This window comes from Eretmochelys imbricata, chromosome 5, assembly GCF_965152235.1.
Source record: "Eretmochelys imbricata isolate rEreImb1 chromosome 5, rEreImb1.hap1, whole genome shotgun sequence".
NCBI classification, from domain to species: Eukaryota; Metazoa; Chordata; order Testudines; family Cheloniidae; genus Eretmochelys; species Eretmochelys imbricata.
The window spans coordinates 99,070,534-99,096,250 of NC_135576.1; the positions used below are offsets into that span (position 1 = coordinate 99,070,534).

The following is a 25,717-nucleotide window of genomic DNA, read 5'->3' on the forward strand; positions in this document are numbered from 1 at the left end:
TCCACTTATGCTCCAGTGATGCAAGGGGCCATATAATAGATGAAACTGGTCTCCAGGTCCAGGATATTCCCCTGATGCAGAGGGTTTCCTACTTAGCATAGTCATTCCATCAGTCTGTGCAGTCTCCCTCCCCTATCTCAGCATAGAGACTTGCCAGTTGGGGGAGCACTGTGCATGCTACCTCTATTCTTAATTGACCATGGGCATCAAGGGGTCATGTGCTGCCCTGAGGCTGTGAATTCAGGAGGCACAAAGTGTCTTAAAGCCACCTTTTCTCTTCTCCCTTTCATTCCGCTGTCTAGTGGCGGTGTCTTTTTTTCATTTGTGGACCCCTAAACAATTTTAAATGGAGCTGTGGACCCCTTTGGAAATCTTAAGACAGTCTGCAGACCACCCCCTGTTCTATGGTAAAAACAACATTTTGTGGACCCCTTAGACATAGTCTGTGGACTCCAGGTTGAAAACCACAGGAAGTATTGGTTAATTAATATATCTTAAGATAGTTGTTTAATGTATATACTGAACAAAATCAAATCCTTTGATTGTGCCTCCAATGTTAAAAAAAAGAAAAACACACCAAAAACTCAGCTGATTGGAGGCATAAGGTAAATCTACACAGCAAAAATAAAAACCCTGCAGCAGCGAGTCTAAGAGCCTGAGTAAACTGACTCAGTCTTGCACTATAGGGTAAAAATAGCAGCACAGATGACTTTTGGGATCGGGCTGGAGCCCAGGCTCTGAGACCCACCCCTATCACCAGGTTTCAGAGTCCAGGCACCACCCCAAGCCCAAACATCTGTACTGCAATTTTTAGCCTCATAGTGTGAGCCCCATGAGCCTGAGTCAGTTGACCCAGGCTATGAGACTCGCTGCCGCAAGTCTTTTTTGCAGTGTAGAGTTACTGATAGAGGTCCAGATCTTCAGCTGTGGCCAAGGAATGTTCAGTGCAGCTTGTGGAGGTAGGGGCAGTGGATTGGACTCTAAATGCAAATTAGAGCAGCCTGAAGTCTGCTCCAGTATGCACCAGGTACCAGCAGTCCCAAGGGATCATTATAGCAGCTGGGGATCACGGGTGTACAAGGGAGCATTGGCCACTCCTGTTTCCTGGGCCACATACCCTGTTTCAGCAGCCAGAATGGGGACTGGCATAGGAACTGTTACAGTGTCTACATACAGAATCCTCCTGTAGCTGGTTACGTTGGCTTTTGGGCTGCTCTGGGCTCCTGCAGTGCAAATGTACTGGAGGATCCAGCTCATAATTTTTTCTGAAAATTCTAACCTTGTTTGCATATCATGGCAATAACTGGAGAACATGGTGTTTGAAGTGGAGCAATAAAATAAGACATTCAAAATTACATTTTATTAGATAGTTTGGTAATTTTAAAACAACCATCTTGTAATACAAACACACATACTATGTCTTAAGAGTTAACAGATTATGTGAATTTAGTTTCTTTTTAAGATAAATGCAAAACATTTCTTGGGTAAAGTCTATAAAAAGTGTGAGTGTAGAAACTAACATTTAAAAAAGGAGGCCTGCAGTCCAAACAAAGTGTTCCTCTTCTATTGCATACAAATCAATAGCAGTGTATTTTAATATAGTATTAACTTGCACTGAATCACACTGGAACGTTGATGGAAGTCCTTTTGTTATGCACATTGATGGCAAATAGATTCATTATAGTAATTAATCTGGCAAAGAATAGTGAAAAATCCATTCATATGGAACATTAAAAGTATTACCATTAAGAGACTACATTTTCCCAGAGAGATTTGTCATCATGAATAATTGCATTCAATGTGCAGGATATTATTAATATGCAATATTATTTACGTATTTCAAAATATTTATAAGTCTTGAAATAAAAACAAAACCCAATTTCTACCCAACACAAAACATTCATTGAATGCAGATTTAAGATAACACAATATCAAATTTTAATTGTGCCCTTTTTACCTTCTTCTCTTTACCTATGTGACAAAAAAGATTTACCAAAAAGCATTAGTATTTTATTCCTTGATCTGTGCAAAATGGGAAGCCTTTATATAATATCTAATATCACATGCAAAAGAGAAAAAATACAATAAGAACAGTCTAAGAAGCCCTGAGTCAGTAACTTTGTTACAAAGGCCAAAGACAAGAGTGCGCTGAGTTCTTCCTATACATCGGTGACATATTCAAAATACTCCAGTATTTATCGTTTTATACAAAAAAGGGAGGGAATTGTGCAGTTTCTCACATATAACTTACATAGTGCTTCATTCATTTCAACAGAACTTATTTAATACTCAATTTCATTTAAGTCATCATAATCCCCGGATGAATGCTGAGTAATTTCTCCCATTTCTAGAACAGAAAAGAGGGAAGACTATTAACTGTTTTCATATTTCTTTATCATTTTTACATACACAGAATTGAATTACCATGTTGGACTTTGACCAAGAGACTGGGCTTACATCCATGTGCCATGGGATCTTTACTTATCACAAGCTATCAGGACTCTGGTTTTACATCTCTTCCAAAAAATGGCCCCTCCAGCAGTACGGTGGTCCTTAATACCACACTACTGTGGGATTGATTCAATGTTGTCTCAGGAAAAATAGCACCAACTCACTAAAATCACTACCTATAGTACCTAGGTGTCTTAGAAAATTATAAGCAAGTATAAAATTTACCTATACAGGGTCCAGCCTGGAACAGAATATCATCTATAGCAATGTCACTTCTTATTGACACTCCACGAACTGCTTCAACAATAATCTGTAAAAACAACCCATATGGTTTTCATAAATATCACATCTAGAAAAAAGTACACCTTTTTAAAAATGCAAAACCCTGATGCAGGCTATTTTAAGATATAATGCAACCCCAATGCTATTCTAAGAAAAAATATATATACTTAGTGATTAGCATATTTTAATAGACTTCATTCTAATTAGTCCGAGAACTGGGATGCATGGGACACCCAGAAAAGGCCAATCAAATCTCAGAATTTGGTATGGAACTGTTTTGTCCTAAGGATGACTGACAAATAATCAGTTAGTTTTCATGATGTAATGTTTCTCTTGTTTTTTCATTGCCTGAGTGTCGTCCTTATCACCCGGGTAAGCTATGAGGGCATAATTTTGTGATAAATCAGCAAGTTCTTCCTCTTACTCCTGCAGTTGAATTTAGCTCTTAATAAAAAGCAATTTTTTTCTAATTAATCTCTAGACATTTAAGACAAAATGAACCTATCAGTATATGTTTTCTATTAATGGTTAATGCATTTTGTGGCCACTCTTGTTCAATAGATATTAGAAATTTTACCACTGACTTTAATAGGACCAGACACAGGTTCTTATTGTACACACCAGAGTTAAAATCCTGGCCTCGTTGAGGTCAATTGCAAAGCTCCCATTGACTTCAACAGGGCCAAGATTTCACTGCAGAACCACTGAGGCACAGCCACAAGAGGAAACACAGCAAAAGGATGCATTTGTGCATTGTTACAAATGTTTTTGATAACAAATAAAAAATTATTTGATGATTAAATTCTAAGTGTATGAGGGACTTTTTTAATAAACCAAATATAAGCTCTGATACCGTTCGGTAGCCAAATTCTTCTAAGCAGCCTATCAACAGAGAATTCTTGTCAGCAGAAGTATGCATTCTCCCTGATAAAAAGCAATTGTCTCTATTCTGGATAGTTTACAAATTGAATTAAACATTGTGAAGGAATACAAGATGGGCATATTTTGTTTGGTTGTATGTGTGCATCTGTTTGTTTGTTTCATTTACACAAGGGCCAAGATGCAGCAATTCTGGTGAAAGCCGGGAGGTCCTGAATAGTTAGAGAGAGTGATAGGATGGTCTATTTTTCACCCAAGTTACATAATTTTAGAGGTCCCTCTAATAAGGCCGTTGGTTAAGGAGTATGGAATAACTGAATCTTAAGATGCATTGCCAGGTGAGGTCACATAATAGATGACCAATGGTTGGACAGATGAAATTGGCAACTATGGGATGTGCTCTGAGACCAGTAGAATGTGCATCTTAACCAAGAGAGATGCATCATTAATGATTCCAAATTTCAATGAATTGAGAGTTTATTGATCTATAGTGACACTGAAAGAGAAATGTAAAACCAGTTGTGGAGAAGAAATACAAGCAAAGATGTACAGATATATTAAAAAGGGACTGAAAGACTTTCCTCCCGTAAGATTTTTATGTGCGTATCTATGCAATCAAAGTATTTGGGTCAATAAGGGTCTAAGTCATTTTTGTTATCGTCTTTTGTAAGCCAACATACAATTAGATTTAATAATAATTCATAATAAAATATTCCAAGTAGCACAACCTTGGGTATTACATCATCTTCCACCTGGTTCATTTCCTGTTATAACTTGCATCAGTGCATTTCTAACCTTCATATCTGGATATTCAGAATTGGGGTTTGGTTCAAATACATCTCTAAATTTAATGTCAGTGGGGCCCAGACTTTCATAATTATGCACACACTTGCATGGCTCACTTGCATATGCAATGTAACTGCATAAGCAAATGACCAGTTAGACTTGCACAATGAATTAATGTAATTACATTGGCAATCGTGGTAATCTTGGCTTCAAAAAAGGCATGCAAATATGCCTGCAATGGAAAACGTGCAGTTCAGAAAATCTAGATCTATCAAGAATGAACATTATTAGGGTCCAGTCCCGTGAGGTGCTGAGGGTCCTCAAATTCCACTGAAATTAACCTGGAGTTTAGGGCAGCTGGAACCTCTCATGACTTAGCCCCTCATTGGCAGTTACAACCTCAGCTCAAACATTTATGAGCTTGAGATAAAAATGAGATTTAGAAGACAGAGCTAAGACCACTAGCAAGAAAGGGTGGAACAATATCATTTAAATTAATATATACAAAAATGGACATGATCAGTAATATAAATTGAGATGTTCACATTTGCAACCCACTTATGACTGTATCTGGTATATTCCCTCCCTCTTATAAATTGGGAGAAGTTTTCCAGTATTTCATCTTGCTCAAATGAAATGCCACACGCAGCACCAGTCAGTGATCCTGAACAAGAAGCATCTCAACACTTTCTCTGTCATGAACAGAAGAGGACACAAGCTCTGAATAGCATCATGGATTTGATTTCCTCCTTCCTATAAAATGTCCAGGTCTCATTGAAACCCCACCTATGGCAGGTTTTAATTCTGACTTCAAATAGAGCTCATTCTCTGAGCTAAAAAATAAATCCCAGAAAAAACAGTGCAATTTAATCTTCCATGTGGCTCAGTCTTTTGCTTACCTGATGGTATTTATCACATTCATATTCTATCAGTCCCCTTAGCCATGTGATGCTCTGTTCACCTCTCCTTCTCCATAAGAGGGTTTCTTCACTATCACCTTCCTTTTTCACATAAACATTTAACAATCCAGTTCCAGCTCCGTGCATGTGATAGAAAAATGTCAAGCATTGCTTTCCAGAGATCCCTCTTAGTGACCTTGAAGTCAGACGCGCTTTCTGTCCATAGATCATATTGGATGCCTCTATGTACATGTAGTATCCTTAAAAAGATACAAGACCAAATATTAGTAAAATAAAATGGTTCTTTCCCTCAGTATGTTCAATAATAAGCCTGTGTGTGAAACCTGTTTGATAAATGCTTGCTCTTGCTCACAATACAGTTCAGAAATGGATGACTCTGTGTTAGTTATATAGTAAAGCAGAGTATATGAATGATTAATGAAAAATATTTTAAATTAATATATACTAAATGAAAAAAATGTGTACAAAGAAATAAGATACCATGAATGGTGATAAAGGGGTAACATTGGAAATAATAAAGGCCTGAAGTAGGTGAATAAATGTTATGGAAAGGTTGCATATTTTTAAAATATACACTGTTTTAAATTTTTGCTTATGCAGTGGAGTCGTACCGGTGGAACTGAGTGGAGATTTTTTACCCCAGTGTATAGTACTTGAGTATAGTAAAGAATACTGATTTAGATCAAAGGTGCAACCTCTAATAATTCAAATAAAGCCATGAATTTAACATAAGTAGAGATTTAATTATGTTAATATATGGACCAAATTCTGCCTTCAGAATGAACAGGAATGTCTCTGACTGCAACTGTTCTTAACGCAGGGTTATGGCATGAGAGAGGCAGAATTTCACTGATCTGAGAGTTTATTGATCTCCTGGAGTACAATGGGAGTTGCGTACATGCATCAGAGGTCAAAATTTGGCCCTATATTTAGAATTGGTGCTTTTGATAAATCAAAGGAATAAAAATAAGTCTTTGCCACGGAAGACATCAATCATGTGTCTGTTTCAATGAACAAGATGTGAAGATACAAGTCAAGAGAACTGATTAGCCAGAGTGCATAAAGGGTTATGCTCTGAAGTCTGAATTGTGGGAAAATTGGTTATTAATTGGCAAAAGACAAATAATTTTTCCTCTGAGGGTCATCACACAGCTATTTCAAGCTGGAGCATACTGATATATCAGAATACTGGGAAGCATCCCAATGTCCCATCTGTTATACATGGCAACTGTTTTGCATGTTGCGGCACATACTCCACCAGTAACTGGTAAGTTAAAATTTTGCAGCAGCTGTTCCTGCGGTCCCACTGCTCCCTTCTTGTCATGTTGGCGAGGAAAAGCTGCCCTTCCACCCCTCTGAATAACAGAGTTTACAACACTCTTGGGGCAACAGGGAATTCTTAAGGATCAGTGAGACAAGAGGAGAGCAGAGAATGGCAGGAACAGCTGGTAGATGCTCTGAATGTCTTTGATGATATTCAGAGTCATTATCTAAAATCATTCTGAAGAGGTCCTCTGTGGCCAAGGTTATTTTTTTGGTGGTAAGTAGCAGCAGGAGAGTGAAGGAGAGGAGATGTGCAGGGGGTGGAAGCATAGAAGAATATCTACAGCTGCAGATCTTCAAACAAAAGCGCACTCCCTGTAATCTGTCAGAGGAAATTCCCAGGGCTATTGTGGCTATTATACAGAACTGAATGCATGCTGGTTATAGAGATTTTAACTACTGTTTTGCTTAAAAATTATTCTTGAAGTAAAAATCCAAACTCAGAACTATGTCATTAGCGTAAGCTAATAACACAATTGTTTTGAGAGCCAAATCAAGTTATAAACTAGCTGGAATGACTAGATCAGATCTAGATTTCATTATCCCATGTTTGTAAAGTTCCCAGTATACTTGGGTGAGCTAAATAAGTGAAATAATTATCATCATTTTGAAAAATATTTTTGTGTGACAGCATTAAGACTGAAAGACCAAAATTACTCTTTTTCAGCACCTTTGAAAATCAGGACACCATCCTCTTGGCTGTCTCAATGGTTAGTGGTCTGTACAATCAGACAATAGATTTCTGCTCTGAAGAGAGCACACTAATTTCCTAGGGTGGGGAATCTCTCTACAATGTCTCCTTCAGCAAGCAGATGGGCTTCAGTCTTGAGAAATATGGGGCCTGGAATATCTACTAGAAAGGGGATAACAGAGAATACTATGTAGAAAATCCTGCTGGGGGAGAAACAGTAAACAAACCTGTGCCCTGCATTTCTTTATGACAGTGGTTTTCAACCTGTGATCTGTGGACCCTTGGGGAGTCCACAGACTATGTCTAAGATTTCCAAAATGTCCACACCTCCACTCAAAATTTGTAGGGGTCCACAAATGAAAAAAAGGTTGAAAACCACTGCTTTATGATAGTACAGCCTGGTTATGAACCAAAACAAAGCTGGCAAAGCTGATTTAGCAGAGTCCTTTTAGATTACTATATATAGAAAAAGAAGGCTGTGCCAGACAGTACAGGGATAGTCTACACATGCCTATTCAGGTATCAAAACCACATTTTAAAAAATATTCAGTCAAATGGATTTAAAAAACACTTGGAAAAATATTTATCCTGACTTTCTGGCTGGATTCAAGCAAATCTAGTTTATGCAAAAGAAGTGGGTGTTAAAGATGGCAAAGACCTACTGGTATTAGGTCATCTAGTTCATAGCCTGCCAGAGTAGGATTGTTTCCTATGCTACATTTTCTAGCATTTTTCCCAATTTTAAATGGACCAAGCAATAAGGCTTCCATCATTTCCTTTTGGAGACTATTTCACAGTATCGAAGACGTAATCATTAAGACAGTTTTTCCGGTTATTCAGCCAAAATGTTTCCTTTGCATAATTTAACCATAACAACTGCATCAAATATGCTCAAATTTGTAACTGATTTGTTTGCTTCCATTTTTCATTTCTAATATCATAGCAGGAGTTTGATCAGAGCTTTGGCATTCCTGAAATGTATTAATACTTCTGCCTACATGTAGCACTGGCTAGCATTGGCTGTGGGAGAACATAATTGCTTTGAAGACTGAAAACTACAAGTGAGGTTAAAACTCTTCCATGTATATTCTCAGTTCAATGCCCAGGGCTTTGGCCATGTAGTCCACATTGACATGAAGGGAAATTGTGTAGCTGAAGCTCTGTAAACAGTCAAGAATATTCTCCTCCTCCATTAGCATCTCTTTCCTTTCCTGCATTAATACAGAATTTTTCAATCCTGCCCAGGATGTAGCTACTGGAGGGGCTTTATTAAGAAGTGTAAACGTGATGTTCTGCTGAGTATACATCTCTTCTATGCACAAATATCCCTCTCGATAGAGTGTGATTAGAGACAAGGCAAGGCTCTTATTATTTTGTTAACTAGAAACAAAATAGTTTTGCAGGTGCTCTTGAATGCAGCTGCGTAAGACTCCACATACTCAATTGAAACAACTATGTTTAAAAATGTTAGCATGGTTTAAATTCAGCTGTACACAGACTGAGTTAAAACACTATTTGGCAAGACACTTTGGACAAGGCCAAGCTGTGTTATAATCAGGCTTAAAATATGTTCATCACAGCTATCAGAATTGTTATAATTCAGCTCACCTACTGAGTTTAAGCTTTATTGCGTGAATTTCAGCCCTGTGCAAGAGGCCCAACAGAAGGCACCACTTAAATCCTTTTACGTCTGCTAAAGTATTCTGAGAGTTTAAGCAGTTATGAGCTGGGTGAAACCTTGTATAAGGGTTGAACTCATCCTTCAATTGATATATCTGTAAGCAAAAGCCCCACCAAAGACAAAAGATATGCGTGAACCTGCCCAGGAGTTTTTGGCTGAGGCAGGGGTGAGCAAAGTTTTTGGCCCAAGGGCCACATCTGGGTGGGGAAACTGTATGCAGGGCCATGAATGTAGGGCTGGGGCAGGGTGCAGGAGGAAGTGTGAGGTGTGGGAGGGGGTGCGGTGTGCAGGAAGGGGCTCAGGGCAAGGGGTTAGGGTGCGGCAGGGGGCTCAAGGCTCCGACCTGGCACTGTTTACCTCGAGTGGCTCCGGGTGGCAGCAGCGTGCAGTGGGGCTAAGGCAGGCTCCCTGCCTACCCTGACCCCGCGCCACTCCCAAACGTGGCCAGCATGTCTGGCAGTGGCTTCTGGGGGTGAGGTGGGGCAGCCCTTGCCTGTGGGTACCATCCCCGAAGCACCCATGGCCGGGAATGGGGAACCGCGGTCAAGTGGGAGCTGCACGGGGCGGTGCCTACAGGTCAGGGCAGCGCACAGAGCCCTCTGCCCCTCTGCAGCCCCCCAGGGGCCACAGGGATGTGGTGCCAGCCACTGCTGGGAGCGGCGCGGGGCCAGGATAGGTAGGGAGCCTGCCTTAGCCCCGCTCTTGCCATGGGCCTGGCAGTCCCATGGGCCAGATTGAAAGCCCTGACGGGCTGGATCCGGCCCACAGGCCATAGTTTGCCCTCCCCTGGGCTGAGGGATGTGTGTGTGCACACATGTATAGAAATTATATAGAAACTGAGGTCAGACAAGAACAGAGCTGCTGGAAGGAGCAACTGAAAGCACAAGGCTGACCCTGGAATAAACCTCAGAAGAGGATTTGGGATCAGGGGTGCAAGCTAAAGAGCCCTCTTAATGCTGTGAGTGAAAGAAGCTGTGTCCTGCTATTTGGTTCCCTCTGTGGTTCAGGGACACAGAACTTTTCACTTTCTTTGTAAATAAACAAAGCTGCATCAAACAAATACCTATCATCAATTTCCACTCCCAACTAGAACGCCCACAGGGCCCAAACTTTGATGAGTTGCTTAGCTCAAAAAGGGGCCACACAGTACATAGGCCTTAGGCTGGCCTTCTGCACAGTGATGAATTTAATCCATTATGCTGCAGTCAGTAGAATTACTTCGAAAGACTTACACTGGTATAAGTGAGCCATAACCCATACTATATTAAAGCAGCCGGGTGACAGCACGCACATGAAATGTCCTGCTAATTAGGTTGCTCCTTGGTGAATTGATGTAAGAGGCAATGTGAGGTGGAATTCTCTTCTTCAGGACAAGCAAGCTTTAGCTTAGACACAAGGTGAACTGTTTTATAATTTAGGTCTGGTCCCATAATCTTTTTCATGTTTTTGTGAATCCTTGAATATTTTAAAAACTAAAAAGGACACCATGAGTCCACTCTCTCCTCTTTGAACTTACTTCTGTTTAATTAACAAGCTAGTTAAGGGCAAAAATTCTAGTGCCTGCATCTTTGTTCTCTGAAGTGAGCTGAAGCTCACGAAAGCTCATGCTCAAATAAATTGGTTAGTCTCTAAGGTGCCACAAGTACTCCATTTCTTTCAGCTATTCTGTGTATTTTGTAAACACCTGAAAGGCATCCTTCAGACCAAGGGAGAGACAATATATTGGAAAGTTTTATACTACAAATTTTCTGTGACTCATGGAAAATACTAATATGCATCCTGTTTAATACAGCCAATTAGTTATCTCATTGTTTTGGGTGGAGAACATGCAGTAACCATTTAGGTTGGTCCTTTTAGTCTCTTGTTTTAGTCTTCTGAAATCTAGGAGGGTAGAATCCTTCAAATTTTGGAAGTATAAAGAAGGAAACAAAAACACTTCAGATGAAAACAGAGTTGCCAGCCATGGAGGATGGGCTTGTTGGGGCTGAAATTTCCCCTCTCCCAGGGCAATTGGGGGTCAAGAGATACAGAACAGCCCCCTTGATTCCCCAGGCCCAACTATCTATAGCGTATCTTTTTGTTCCTCATCTCTTCTCTCTTCCTTGAAGCAAGGAGTTCATCCAAAAGGGCTGAGCGCCCACCCCTTTATCTTGCCTCTTTCTCCCCTGTGGAGGCCTCACAGAATCTACTGCAGATCTGTAGTGACTGTGGACTTGGGTCAGAGTCTGGGCTTAGTGTGAAGTATAGACATACCCTGTAACTCCTACGTAGCTGCTATATCTTCAGAATCTGTGAAACTAGTGCTAAGCCCGCTGTGTAGGGATAAGGGGCTCCTTTCTCTACATAAGACAGGGCCAGGATTTAGCATTTACAGTGAAATTCTTCCTTTGTCTGCACATATGACACATATCACTGAAATCAGCATAGCCCTGGCATACACAGACAAATTCTAAATTTGTCACTTAGCTTTTACAGCTTTCAGTCAAACCCTAGATCAAATAGTCAGCTTGCCTAAGGCGGCATAGCTCTACTGAAGTAATATAAAATAGCTGTTTTGAAATCAATAGAGATATGCTGATTTACAGCAGCTGAGATTTTCCACCCTCTATGTATATCCAAAGCCTGTTGCTGAAAGAAGAAAAGAAATTAATAGAAAAAAATTAAAAGTAAAACCTACTTTATTTGCAGTTTGAAACCACTAGGTTTTGTCTTTCATTTGTGTTTCTATATGTGAACATTTATTATCGTAACTAGAAAGTATGTGTAATACTGACAGACCGGAAAGCCGAGCTCTGTTTAGCCACAGAGAATTTAGAGCACAGACAGCGATAGTTTACACCGCCCCATCCATGTGCCCAAACACTGTTCTGAAGGACTACCGCAAGACGGGGAGGGTCCGTTTCTGCATTTCCATTCAATCACTGATCTCTCTATTATGAACTCCAACCAACAAAGGTGGGAACTCTTATGCTATTTGTGATGTGAACACCTTTTGCCTCTGACGGCCAACTCATTTCACACAATCCAAATAAAGATGAGAAAGAGAATAGGAAACAGAGCCTATCATCTGATCCTTCAGTCCCATGGTTGACACTGTCAAAGTTGCATCAGTCTCTATATTATAAAATCTTATGTTGAGAGATTTGAAAATACTTTGTATCATTCGCTTAAAATTAATTTCCTTTTAAGCTAAAGTCTGCAGTAACATCCCACCCCAGGACAGAGAACAGGCAAATCAAAAAGGTAATCTCTCAATGCGCACGCATTAGCTATCATTAATGGAATATATGCAAGAACATCCAGAGAAAGATAGACACCTGAGTTCAAAAATGAAGGGAAACACTATGCTCATCACATGATGTTAGAAGCACCCTTGACTAAGCTGTGTTAAAAGTGGCAATGACGGCTGCCCTAAAGCAGGCTGTATGTTCAAGAATGAGGAAAGATGCTATCTAGCCCCATGTAATTCAGAGTAAAAGAGGAAAACCAACAAGTAAAGAAGCGGCCCAGAAAGAAGAGGCTGATACTGCATTACTCTGCACTAAATTCCAAGGGGTTACTTACCAGCAATATCTCAGATGCTGTAAGTGCACCCATATGCTATCCATGTCTCCCACTTTCACTATTATAGGGTTTCATTTGACTTTATCTTCAAATTTGAAATGCAATTAAGCTGCAGCAATCATCATCACACATATTTATAAAGGGATGAGGGCTGTTAGCAAAGGGTACTTGATTTGTAAGAATAAGTCAGATGATGAGTGAAATTAAAAATAATTTGCCTACCACTGAGAAGTCTCTATGTGTATTTTTCACTACTACATTATAGGGTTGGAAGTACCATTTATATTTTCTGAATAGTTGGTAAATTCTCTATTCCCTATGTAATTATTCCCACTAAAATAAAATGTAACCACTGTTATACTAACACACAACCCCAAATTCTGTAGAGATAAAAATAAATAAATCTCTACAGTACGTTTCCTTTATGGAAAACAGTGAATCTCTTTTTAAGAACAGCTACAATTACCCAGACACACTTGGTGAAAACATTTCATCTACCAGTTGAATGCTATAGGCAGGCACATGACACAGATTAAAACACTATCTTCCCAGACATATATTCATAGTAGCATCTTTCAGATAAGCTAACAGATTTCTTGCTTGTTTGGTTTTTCAGATTTTTGTTTTCAATAACTATTTTGGATATGAAAAGGAGGACTTGTGGCACCTTAGAGACCAACAAATTTATTTGAGCATAAGCTTTCGTGAGCTACAGCTCACTTAATCGGATGCATGCAGTGGAAAATACAGTGGGGAGATTTATATACACAGAGAACAAGAAACAATGGGTGTTACCATACACACTGTAACAAGAGTGATCAGGTAAGGTGAGCTATTACCAGCAGGAGAGCAGGGGTGGGAGGTACCTTTTGTAGTGATAATCAAGGTGGGCCATTTCCAGCAGTTGACAAGAACGTGTGAGGAACAGTGCGGGGGGGGGGGGGGAACATGGGGAAATGGAATTAATTTGCAAACTGGATACAATTAACTTAGGCTTGAATAAAGACTGGGAGTGGATGTGTCATTACACAAAGTAAAACTGTTTCCCCATGTTTATTCCCCCCCCACCGTTCCTCATACTTTCTTGTCAACTGCTGGAAATGGCCCACCTTGATTATCACTACAAAAGGTTCCCACCCCCACCCCCGGCTCTCCTGCTGGTAATAGCTCACCTTACCTGATCACTCTCGTTACAGTGTGTATGGTAACATCCATTGTTTCATGTTCTCTGTGTATATAAATCTCCCCACTGTATTTTCCACTGCATGCATCCGATGAAGTGAGCTGTAGCTCACGAAAGCTTATGCGCAAATAAATTCGTTAGTCTCTAAGGTGCCACAAGTACTCCTTTTCTTTTTCGGATACAGACTAACACTGTTGCTACTCTGAAACCTGTTATTTGGATATGAAGGGTAAAAACCTTTTTACTTTGCTCTAAAATATCACTTCAAAGGACATTCATTTAACTGTCACTCTGCTCTGAAAGTTCAATGTGACCCTTAACTCACCTACCCCAGTAGTGTGGTCTCCTTTTGGTCCAGTGTATGAAGTGGGAGTTTGACCCCTTCTCCTATGCCAACTGCTTCGGTTTCTTCTCTCCTGGGTAAATGCACACTCATCCTTTTCAAAAGTACATTCTCCAGGAAAAGATGACCACATCTCTGCAGTGAAAGAACAGAGTTACGTCTAAAAACGTATGGTTGGATACATTACTTATATAATCTATTTTATCCATCCATTTACAATGTCTCTTTATGCATAGAGATATTTATGACAGGTTATACACACAGTGTAGGAGAGATGGGTCCAAATTGGAACACTAGATAAAGCCCCCATTTTCACAACTTTGGATCCCATTCTGGATCTGAATTTCACAATTTGGACCCTTCTCATATTCTTTTAAACAACCCTGCTGTTCACCTGATAGGTCATCCGCTTGCTGTGACCCTGATCCTGCAATGGGATCTGCTAGTGTAGGCCCTTCTACCAGTGTGACAACCCAATGAGCTTAATGGGCTCTGGGCATACATAAGGGACTGCACTAATAGATCCTACCAGAGGATCAGGGCCTATGTCATCTGAAGTCAAAATGGAGAAGATTTAGCCTGCTTAGCCCACAGTACAGGATTCTGTGTTTCCTTTATTTCAGCTGATAATATCACAACAACATGCATTCCCTGAACTACTTTAGCTGTTTGGAATATCATTACATGATGCAGAAGAAATAGACAACCCAGAATTCAGATCCTGGCAGGAATGTAAAGGAGGAACTGCATTTCAGCTATTCTGTTTTAATTTTTTAATTCATGAATATTTTAAACTTGCTTTTACCCTAGACTCTCCCTTTATTCTTCAACCGCTCTGGCCTGTTGGGACATTGTAGACCTTTTTGCTTGTATCACCCATGAGTCCCAACATGTGAGGTAAGTATGTAAAGAGCATGGTAGTGTCTGTGAAAATTCTGTTTAAACTACAGTATAAGAAACATGTATTTAGTCATATACTGATTGAATTTTACTGCTCCTTCTCCAAGCCACTTTTCCCCTTTTTATTCAGCCTGCAGTGGTGGGAAATGGGAGTATTGCATATCCACTCCTAGCCTCTCCAAACTGCCCCTTATATCCTAATCAAAATAGCTCAGGACTAAAGTAAAATCATCATAAGTACTAGTACAAAGGTTGATTCTGATTTTTATTATAAAGCAGACTTTTAGGACCAAATTTAGCTCTGTATTAAGCACATACACCACCCACTGGAGACAATGGAGTTAATCAGGATTTACTCTGGTGCCAAAATTTGGCCCTCACAGTAGATCACTGAAGCAATGCTGCTTTCACTGCTTGACTGACACCCACGAACACCAGTGTTACAGCTAGCTATGGAATGAGAATTTAATATAATTCTGTTAGGAAAACGGACACATAAGAAGGCTTTTTATAGCAAGGGCTGAGATTGGACAGTGGTTGTAGCAGAACAAAAACCTAGCAGAGATTTCAAATGCACATTGTCTTACCAGTGGTTTGGCAGCTTCCCAGGCTCACGGATATGTCATCAAGTGCCACCAGCCCACAGTCCCAAAAGCTTTTGCACCAGCTCAAAAACACCACCTGCAATTTATGAAGAACATGGGTCTCAGGTGTTTTTAGTGAAACCTGGCGTTGTAAGCAGTCCTGAAATTTTATACTTTTCTTGGTGTATTAATAATTTTAAATTTTTTAAGTGTTGAAGGGATTGATTAAAAATTTTTCTCCAATAATTTTTGTCATGTCAGTTTAAATTAACTGGTTTTTAGACATTACAAATATGTCAGTTCCAATAGAATAACCTTTCTCCATTTAATTTTTTTAAAGCTAATGATGTCTATCTAAAAAATAGATTCCATTAATATAAGTTCTCTCCACGTACAGTTATTTTATTAGGGCACACATCTTTATCAATATAGGAGAAAGAAAATCTCTAAACTTAGATCTCACTTCATTAAATTTCCTCTGGAAAAAAAATAGCACAATTTTAGATTGTTTTCTATTAAACTAAAAGAAATTTTTCACCCCAAGAATGGTTAGAGTTGAATCAAAATATGGCAAACAGGCATATTATAGGTTTGGCAAGATCTGTGTTATTCTACAATTTCTGAAAATGAGAAAATATAATATAGCCAAGAACAGAAGGTTCCCATGATTACATTCAACTCTGAAACTGAAAAATTACATACTGTATTCTGGTTTTACAGTCTAATAAACTCTAGCATGTAGTTTGGTTTCATGCAAACCACAATATTATAGTGACTGTACATATCACTCTAGAGCACTAGGATTTTGAGTTTTCCGGATAGTGTACACAATGCTCTGGTGCATTTAGCCAGCAATGCAAGGGCAGAAGCAGGCCTCAATGCAGGGAAACTGGTGTTTCCAGAAGGTTGCTGTAGAGCAGGCACAGAAGGGGACTTCATGTCCCTCTGAATGGACTCTCCACTTACTTCTCATAGGCTAGTGCAGAGGTGCGGGTTAGATGGGGAAAGAGGTATGACTAGTTGGTCTATAATTACATAAATCCAATGATCACAAACCATCAACTAAGAGGGGTTGCAGCTCTTATTACAATAACTCAGGGACCATAATAGCAGCCGTGGAGGTACTGACTGGCAGCTTCACACCATGCCTGTGCATTGTGAGGATGGATACAATCCTTCCCAATTCCTGCATATCAGTAGATCCCATGCACAGTGCCTGTTTAGTTGTGTAACAAGTTTCAAACATTAAAGCGACATTTTCTCCTAAAGAGAAACAGGATTCTGGGGGAATATCCTGAATGCTGCTGCAATACATTAACATTCCATTACTGTAATGGATGTACTTGGTACAGTCAACAACTTAGAAACTGCCTTTGTATTGTATTACACAAGAGGGACTCCTCAGATGAAAATGTTTTAGTGCACGCTCTTTCATACTACGAATCATCCTAGACTATCAGGGTTGGAAGGGACCTCATCTAGTCCAACCCCCTGCTCAAATCAGGGCCAATCCCCAATTTTTGCCCCAATCCCTAAATGGCCCCCTCAAGGATTGAACTCACAACCCAGGGTTTAGCAGGCCAATGCTCAAACCACTAAGCTATCCCTCATTGCTAGGGTCTAAAACTCTTCTCTTACTTTTTTATTTATAGTCTTGAAAATATAAACTGCTGCATGGGATTTTCTGTTAGTCTTTGCAGCTTGTTCCAGCGCCAACTAAAGTCGCTCTCACACACCCATCACAGCAGCAAGCACAGAGCCACTAACTTCTCCTGACCACCAGGGGCTGCTGTGGTGTCAGCACTGAGGCAGGGAGATTTCTCCTCCACTCTCAAATCTGCAGGTGCGTGGCTAGAATGCTGCCAGTGTGTGGGGAGGAGATGGCAGCAGCTGGGATGGAGTGAAGAGAATGGAATGGGAGACAAAATGGGCGAAGCAGGCTGGGAGGGACAGTGTACTGCTGTGTCTTTGCTCTCTGCACAACATGGATCAAAAGGGAAAAGCTTGGGGGGGGGCAGAATAAGAGAATGGGGGATCGGGGCAACAGGCATGGGGAACCAGGGTTCCTTTTGAGACCTTTAGCCCCATTCTACACCTCCTCCTCGCCTCTCTCACAGAGTTGCGCCTTGCACCCATGCGGAGCGTTCCAGTGAGAATGTTGCTTGAGGACAGTACAAAATGGCACTGGCATGATTGGCAAGAATAAAGCCATTGGGAATTTAAAAAAAAAAAGTTATGGATGCACTAGGGATGTAAAATGTTAACAGATTAACCGATAAGCATGAGTCTTATAGGTAAGGTAGTCTGGTTAACGTTTCAACTCCACTGCAGGATCCTGGCTGCCACGCTCCCTCCCACCCCCGCCCAGGGTCCCAGCTGCTGGCCCCAGGTCCCAGCTGCCAGCCACGCCCCCAAGATCCTGTCTGCTGCCCCGTGCCCAAGATCCTGGCTGCCGACCCCAGGCTCAGGGCCGGCAGCAGAGTCCCCGGTGTGGGGCTGGCAGCGAGCAGAGTTCCCAGGCGCGGGGTGGCAGGAGAGCCCTGGGCACGCAGGGTGGCAGCCGGGACCCCAGGTGCACAGGGCAGCAGTGGAGCCTAATGGTTAAACTTTTAATGAGTACCATTTTAATAGTTTAAACATTTACTTTTTTAAAAACGCTATGGGATGGCCACCAGAAAAGGCCCAGGTATGCTTCAAAAATAAAGACATACCGTCCTGAGCTTATAGAAGTGAAACTGCTCCATAAAATGGGATTCTCTACAAACGAGATCATATTACTATGCAGCCTGAGGTTGAAAACGCTAAGCATACTCCATAGTGTCCATCTGGGTACCGAGAAGTATAAGAGGAGTCCAAGACATCCTATTTTGGCCAGGCATGAATTCTGCCATGAAAAATAAGGTATTCAAGTATGTAATCTGAAATCAATACAGCAAACAGAACGCAAAGAACCACTGAAACCATGTGAGATTCCTGATTGCCCTCGGATCAAGGTTGGTGCAGATCCATTTGAATTAATCAAGAAAATACAAAGCTTATTTCCTGTGCGTATTGCTGCAAAGCAGTAGATGGGCAAATAATAAAAATTGTGTATCTGACTAACAAAAGTAATTTGCTGCCATCATTTTTGGGAAAATTTTCAAAGCTATTTCATTGTGATCAGGCATGACTTAGTGGCTGCAGCCAGGTATGTTTCTCATGGTTGATTCACACTCCAGTACAAATTGTTAATCCCTCAGCTTCACATTTGAGGTTCTCTGCTCACTTACAATTTTTGGCTTATGCTGAAAATTCGTTATCATAAAAAACCAAAAAAAAGTATATACTTTTAATCACTTTTCACTGTCTTTAACAGGACCTGTGGTGCCTGCTATATAGTTGTTGAACAGGGTAGTGCCAAGTTGCTTAACTACGTAATATTTATTAAAACCTGCAAATGCATAATGAACAGTCAGATAACCACACTTAAACCTTTAAAGAATACATGAATTCAACAGCCTGGCATTGAGCAATTTTCACTGTTCAAAAGCATTTTATATTCAACACCCGTAGTCCCAGCACTACGGATTGTTTATTTTGTGAATTGTTACAAACATGTAGTTGCGGGGCATCACAAGCGTTCACAACGGCTCAATGCATAGGGGATTAGAGCAGGGTTCCAGTCTCCTTCTAATCATGGTTCTGAAACCTTTTGCTATGGAGATATAAACTTTTCATCCTCATATGATTAAACAAGTTGTAAGACAATTCTCAAGAAACAAACTATTCAGTAAAAATTCAGTGCCTTGGAATAATTGACACAATGACATATAACCACTATGGCATATGTTAAACATCTATCTCTATAAAATAAAAAGTTCAGTGTGGATGACTTTTGGCTACAGAGATGATATTTTCATAAAACCCCCAAGCTTCAGCTTCAAGAAAGTGGCACGTGAATGGATGAGTCACAATTTTACAACTCTTAATAGTGAAACAATGTTTAAGCACTTTGGGCCTAAAGCTGCTCCCTATTAAATTTTTCCATGGACTTCAATCAGAGCAGGATCAAGCTTTTTGTTCAATTGCAATAATCTACACCGGGGTGGGCAAACTTTTTGGGCCAAGGCCCACATTTGGGTGGGGAAATTGTATGCAGGGCTGGGGCAGAGGGTTGGGGTGCGGGAGGGAGTGCGGGGTGTGGGAGGAGGAGCGGTGTGGAGTGTATGAGGGGGCTCAGGGAAGGGGGTTGGGGTGCAGAAGAGGTGCGGACTGCAGGAGGGAGTTCAGGGAAAGGGACTGGGGTGCAGGAGGGGTGCGAGGGGCAGGCAGGGGGCTTAGGGCAGGGAGTTGGGGGGCAGGATGCAGGAGGGGTTCAGGCTCCGGCCCAGCGCCGCTTACCTAAAGCGGCTCTGGGGTGACAGCAGCGTGCACCAGGGCCAGGGCAGGCCCTGGTGCACGCTGGGCGCTGCCCTTGCCATGCCTCCAGGTACCTCCCCCAAAGCTCCCATTGGCCATGGTTCCCCGTTCCCAGCCAATGGGAGCTGCAGGGGGCGATGCCTGGAGGCAAGGGCAATGCACAAAGCCCTCTGCCCCCACTGCCACCCCCGGCCCCAGGGACATGGTGCTGGCCACTTCTGAGAGCGGCGCAGGGCCTGCGGCACCACGGGGGGCAATCCCACGGGCCGGATCCAAAGCCCTGACAGGCTGGATCTGGCCCGTGGGCCGTAGTTTGCCCACCCCTGATCTACACCATATAAAAGATTTCATATTTTCAAAGAATCCAAGGCTAGAAAGGACCATTAGACCACCTACTCTGAATACCCTGTATTAAGTCCAAAATCTTTAGTTAGACCAAAGCATTTCAGGAGACTAACCTGTGTGCCATAGTTAGAGAACAGCAGTGATTAAGGTGTCACCAATGCAATGGCAGGGAATTGATTAGCTGAGAAATGCCCAGATGATGCTAGCAGGTGAACCATGCCACATGCTGCAGAGGAAGGTGAGAAACCTCCAAGTCCCTGCCAGTCTGACCCTGGGGAAAATTCCTTGCTGACCCCAAATCTGATGAGTAGGACGCTGAGCATGTCAGCAAGACAAACCAGCCAGGCATCTAGGAAGAGGATTTTCTGTACCACCTCAGAACACTTGTCCTATGATCCATCTCTCGGTGTGGCCACACTCTACTGCTTCAGAGGAAGGCAAAGCCTACCCCTATTCCCGCCTCAGAATACAGCTGGCCAATTATGCATTGGGGGGAGAAATTCCTTCCTGACTCCTGCAGGCAACAGGCTAATGGCCTGAAGCATGAGATTTGATTATAATCATCATCTTAATACAGAGCTGCAAGTGTTTTGCGAACGTTGAGGGCAATGCAAGCAATCCTGTTCTCCCCATGGCCCATAAAACAGGGGGATGAACAGAGGAACTCAGATTCAGACTCAAGGCCAGAAGGGACCATCCAGCGTACTCCACACCACACAGTCCATACAGTTTCTCCTAGAAAATGAATTAAGGTGTATCTTTTTTTAAAAAAACAATCTTGTTTTAAAGATTCCAAGCAATGGTGAGTCCACTACCTTGCCTGGTAAGCTGTTTCAAAGTTTAATTCCCTTCCAAAAGATGCTACAAAATTGCATCTTATTTCAAGGCTACATTTATTAAACTTCAACTTCCAGCTATCAGATCTGATTATGCTTTAGTCATCAAGGTTGAAATTCCCACCCCACTCTTATGCTCAGATCTCTTTTCTGTGTGTAAGCATCTATACGCAGCAATCAAGTCCCCACTCAACCTCTTCTTTGATAAGATGAATAAGGGGAGCTTCTTAAGCCTCACTTCATCAGACTTGTTTTCCAGGATCTGGCTCACTTTTGTGGGCCTCCTTTAAACAGACTAGTATTTCCATATCCCGCTTCAACTGCGGACACAATAACTGGACACAGTATTCTAGCAGTGGTCTTACCTATGCTAACTAGAGAGGCAAGATCACTTCCCTTGATAGTCCCCTTTTTTACATCCACATTAACCCTTTTTGCCACAGCATTGCATTGAGAGCTCATATTAAGATGCTTTTCTTTGATGATCCCTAAGTCCTTCCCTGAGTCACTGTTTTCCAAGATAGAGTCTCACATCCTACAGGTATAACCTGCATTCTTGATTCCCAGATATATCACTTTGCATTTGATTCTATTAAGAGGCATTTTGTTGGATTGTGACCATTTAACTAAGCAAATCAAATTACCCTATAAGAGAAACCCCTTTTCCTCATTATTTACTATCCCACCAATCTTTTTGTTCTCTTCAAACTTTACCAGCAAAGATTTTCTATCATGATCTATGTCATTAATAAAAATATTAAATAGCTTTGGACCAAGAACTGATCCTCGGAAAACTCACTAGAAACAGCCCTGCTCGTTGATATCTTTCAGTAACAACTACATTTTAATATCTAATGTGTGCCCTGTTAATTCCATATAATGCAAATTTTTAATAAAAATGTCACGTGATACTAACTCTAATGCCTTGGAGAAATCTAATTATACTGTATCAAAACAGTTGCCTTTATCAACCAAACCTGTAATGCTGTCAAAAAGGGACAATAGGTTTGTTTGACAAGACCTACCTTCCAGGAAACCATGCTGACTGGCATGAATTATATTTTTCGATATACAGTTACCCATTGGATCTCACAGAAAGCAGTAGTGATGTAGTGCTTTTACAATAGGTATTGGCCAGTCAAGGATTTAACTGAGTAAGTACTCAACTTTTCCCCCAAAATTTTAGTTCAGCCTTTTAGCTTTACCAAGCAACAAAGACTATCCAATGTGTAATTCTGTCCCAGTGTCTGTATATGTACCTTTAACCTTGCTAAATTCTACCCTTGTTTTTTGAGGTAGTAAGTGACATGCTACTGCCACGTGGCTAATGTTTCCATGGCTACTTTGTTGGCTTATGCTCAGGAAAAATGGATTTTCCAGCACAGAAGTAACATAATGCACTGTGAAGTTGTCTAGTGTTCTCTTGACCAATTCAGTGTTTCTGAAACTTTACTTTAGTAACATTCCTGGTGCCATTGTGAGGAATGGAGTAGAAGACATTTTTCTTTACCAGATCAAAATGTATATTTATTTGACCCCTTATTTGTCCCTAACATCTTTAATTATAATTTTGGCCCATTTAAGTATGCTTGCTGCTCACCTGTAAGTTTGGATGGTATCAGTATGTCTTTCAGTCTTTTGCTTATTTTCATTTCAGGTTTGGCCTCTGAATTGGTCCTTCACACTGCACCTAGATTAGTGGTCACCAATAGGTCCATCGTGATAGACTAGTCGATCCTAGAGGATCTCCCAGTCAATCGCGATCTCTAGCGGTGCAGTGTGGCTGCCACTAAGGTGCAGTGTGGCTCCCTCTGCTTCCATTGGCCAGGAGAGCTGCAGGGGCGGTGCTTGCAGAGAGGCACATTGGCCCCTTCTGGGAGCGGTGAGGGGCTGGGGTAGGCAGGGATCCTGCCTTAGCCTCGCTGCACCCATTGCTGACCAGAAGCTGCCAGAGGTAAGTGCTGCTCGGCGGGAGGCCGCACCCCAACCCTCATCCCTGAGCCCCCTCCCAAAGCCAGCACCCCATACCCCTTTCTGCACCCTGAACCCTCCCCAAGCCCCAGCCCTGACACCCCCTCCCAGAGCCAGCACCCCAAACCCCCTCCAGAACCCCAACCCCCATCCCTGAGCCCTCTCCCAGAGCCAGCACCCTGTACCCCCTCCTGCACCCCAACACTCTGCCCCAGCTTGGAGCCCCTTCCCAGAGCCAGCACCCCTTACCCCCCCCCCGTATCCCAACACTCTGTCCCAGCCCAGAGCCCCCTCCTGCACCCAAACTCCCTCCTAGAGTTTGCACCCCTCACCCCCTCCTGCACCCCAATTCCCTGTCCCAGGCTCAGCCCAGAGCCCCCTCCCACACTGCAAACCCCTCAGCCCCAGCCCAGAGCCTGCACCCCCTCTGGAACGCCAACTCCCTGCCCCAGCCTGGTGAAAATGAGTGAGGGTGGGGGGAGAGCAAGCGACGGAGAGGGGTGGGGGATGGAGTGAGCGAGGCAGGGCTTTGGGGAAGGGGCAGGGTAGATCTTGGGTTGCCCTTAGATTCAAAAAGTGATCTTGGGCATAAAAAGGTTGGAGACCACTGACCTAGATGATGACTGATTGTGATCTAATTTGAGCCTTGCAATATTTACGTTTATATTAATTTTGACAATTTCTTTTCCCAGGGTAAGTCTTCCATAAGTGAATTAATGCATGCCATAGAGGAGGGGATGAGAGGGCAGAGGATCATCTGAGTGTTCAGCTCATGTTTTCTTTATTTAACATGACAGATGATGAACAATACATTTATTGTTTCAGTCTAGAATTATTAAAATACCTCTTGGGTTTGTGTGATATCCTGGAGGTTAAATTAGGAAATATTAGTGGATGCAGTCAGTTGTTGCCAATATTATTGAAGTTAAAAAGTGCTTTCCTCCTTTACCTCTGCTTTTTGCAGTGAGTAAAGGGAGATGCCCAGGACATTATTCACGCATCTGTTTACAAATCTTTACATCAGTTTCTCAAAACATGTTTGATTTATGTTCCAGTGCTTACTTAATCTCCTTGGTCTACAGCATCAACAAAAATCAGTGATCGAGTCTTGTAATTTATCAGCCACGTATCAGTAATTGGTACAGAAGAAGGCAACATTCATACTAAATAGAAACGCAAGCATGCAAGTAATTTGCAATGATGATTCAAAACTCATCTCTTCCAGGATACAAAGTTGGGTTTTGGCTCGCAGGTTATATTGAGTTGGGTTGAATGATTCCCCATTCTCTTTTTCTGTACCTGGACCAGGAGGATTGAGGTTGAAATCTGTATATATGTAGTCTACCTGCTCCTGGAGGGGGAGGGGAAATGGGAGGACCTGCTGTAAGTCTCTGCCAAGGAGGAAACAGGCAGTAATTCTGATCTTGCCAAGGAGAAAGCACCTGACATAGAAGCCTGTAAAAAAAGCCCTAAGACTAATAGAAGCTAGGCAAAGGACCAATTGGGAGCCCTGCATGAAAAGGGCAAAGCTCTGAGAAAAAGGAAGAAGACCCAGCCAGACCCTGACGTAGCGTAGGAAGCTGGGTTTTTCCTTTTGCACTGTTTACCCCAGAAATGAGAGCTTTGGTTCAGGTAGAGACCTAGACTACCCAATCAGACAGAAAACTGAGGCACTGGCCCAATCTGATGATGGGAAGTGTGACAGGGTCAGGCCAGATAGCTACAGGAGAGTGTTTTTTTGAAGCAGAAGCCAGATTAAGCAGGTCCATTTCCCCGGGTAAGGTAACAGGGGCAGTTCCAGAACAAGAAGGAATTTGCTGGAACAAATTCAGGCAGGCAGGCTAATTAGGACACCTGGAGACAATTAAGAAGCTGCTAGAATCAGTTAGGGCAGTCTGGCTAATCAGGGCACCTGAGTTTAAAAAGTAGCTCACTTCAGTTTGTGGTGTGTGGGTGTGAGAAGCTAGGAGCAAGAGGCACTAAGAGTGGAGACTGAGATGGCGTACTGCTGGAGGACTGAGGAGTACAAGCATTATTAGACAGCAGGAGGAAGATCCTGTGGTGAGGATAAAGAAGGTGTTGGAAGGAGGCCAGGGGGAAGTAGCCCAGGGAGTTGTTGCTGTTGCACGGCTGTTCCAGGAGGCACTCTAGACAGCTGCAGTCCACAGGGCCCTGGGCTGAAACCTGGAGTAGAGGGCGGGTCTGGGTTCCTCCCAACTCCTGATCAGACATAGGAGGAATTGACCTGGACTGTGGGTTCCATCAGAGGGGAAAGTCTCTGGGCTGTTCCCCGACCCACATGGTGGATCAACAGAGACTGCGGGGATTGTTCTCCTTCCTTTTTCCCATGCTGGCCAGTGAGGAGGTTAGCTGAATGAATGGCAGGTTTGAGCCACTAGCAAAAGTGGCCAAACTGAGGGCTGCCATGAATCTCTGAGGCAAGCAAACCGCCAATAAGCGCAGGACCCACCAAGTCAGAGGAGGAACTCTGTCACAGAAGGTAAACTGTGCCCCAGCAGTAGGTTATGTTGCCTGAGACCGTCATGCAGTTTAACCTACAGTATTGCTGACTATTTGGTC

General features: G+C 42.2%; 1 protein-coding gene across 1 annotated transcript in view; it reads right to left on the reverse strand.

Moving 5' to 3' along the window:
• Positions 1 to 2,282: 2,282 nt before the first annotated feature.
• MAMDC2 (MAM domain containing 2) overlaps positions 2,283 to 25,717 on the reverse strand; it is a 98,525-nt gene continuing 75,090 nt past the window's right edge. The window contains exons 10-14 of the mRNA XM_077816408.1: positions 15,591 to 15,684; positions 14,086 to 14,238; positions 5,298 to 5,557; positions 2,677 to 2,761; positions 2,283 to 2,347 (exon numbers count right to left, since the gene is read on the reverse strand). Of these exons, the coding sequence (XP_077672534.1) occupies positions 2,283 to 2,347; positions 2,677 to 2,761; positions 5,298 to 5,557; positions 14,086 to 14,238; positions 15,591 to 15,684 (657 nt within the window). The remainder of the gene's footprint in view (positions 2,348 to 2,676; positions 2,762 to 5,297; positions 5,558 to 14,085; positions 14,239 to 15,590; positions 15,685 to 25,717) is intronic.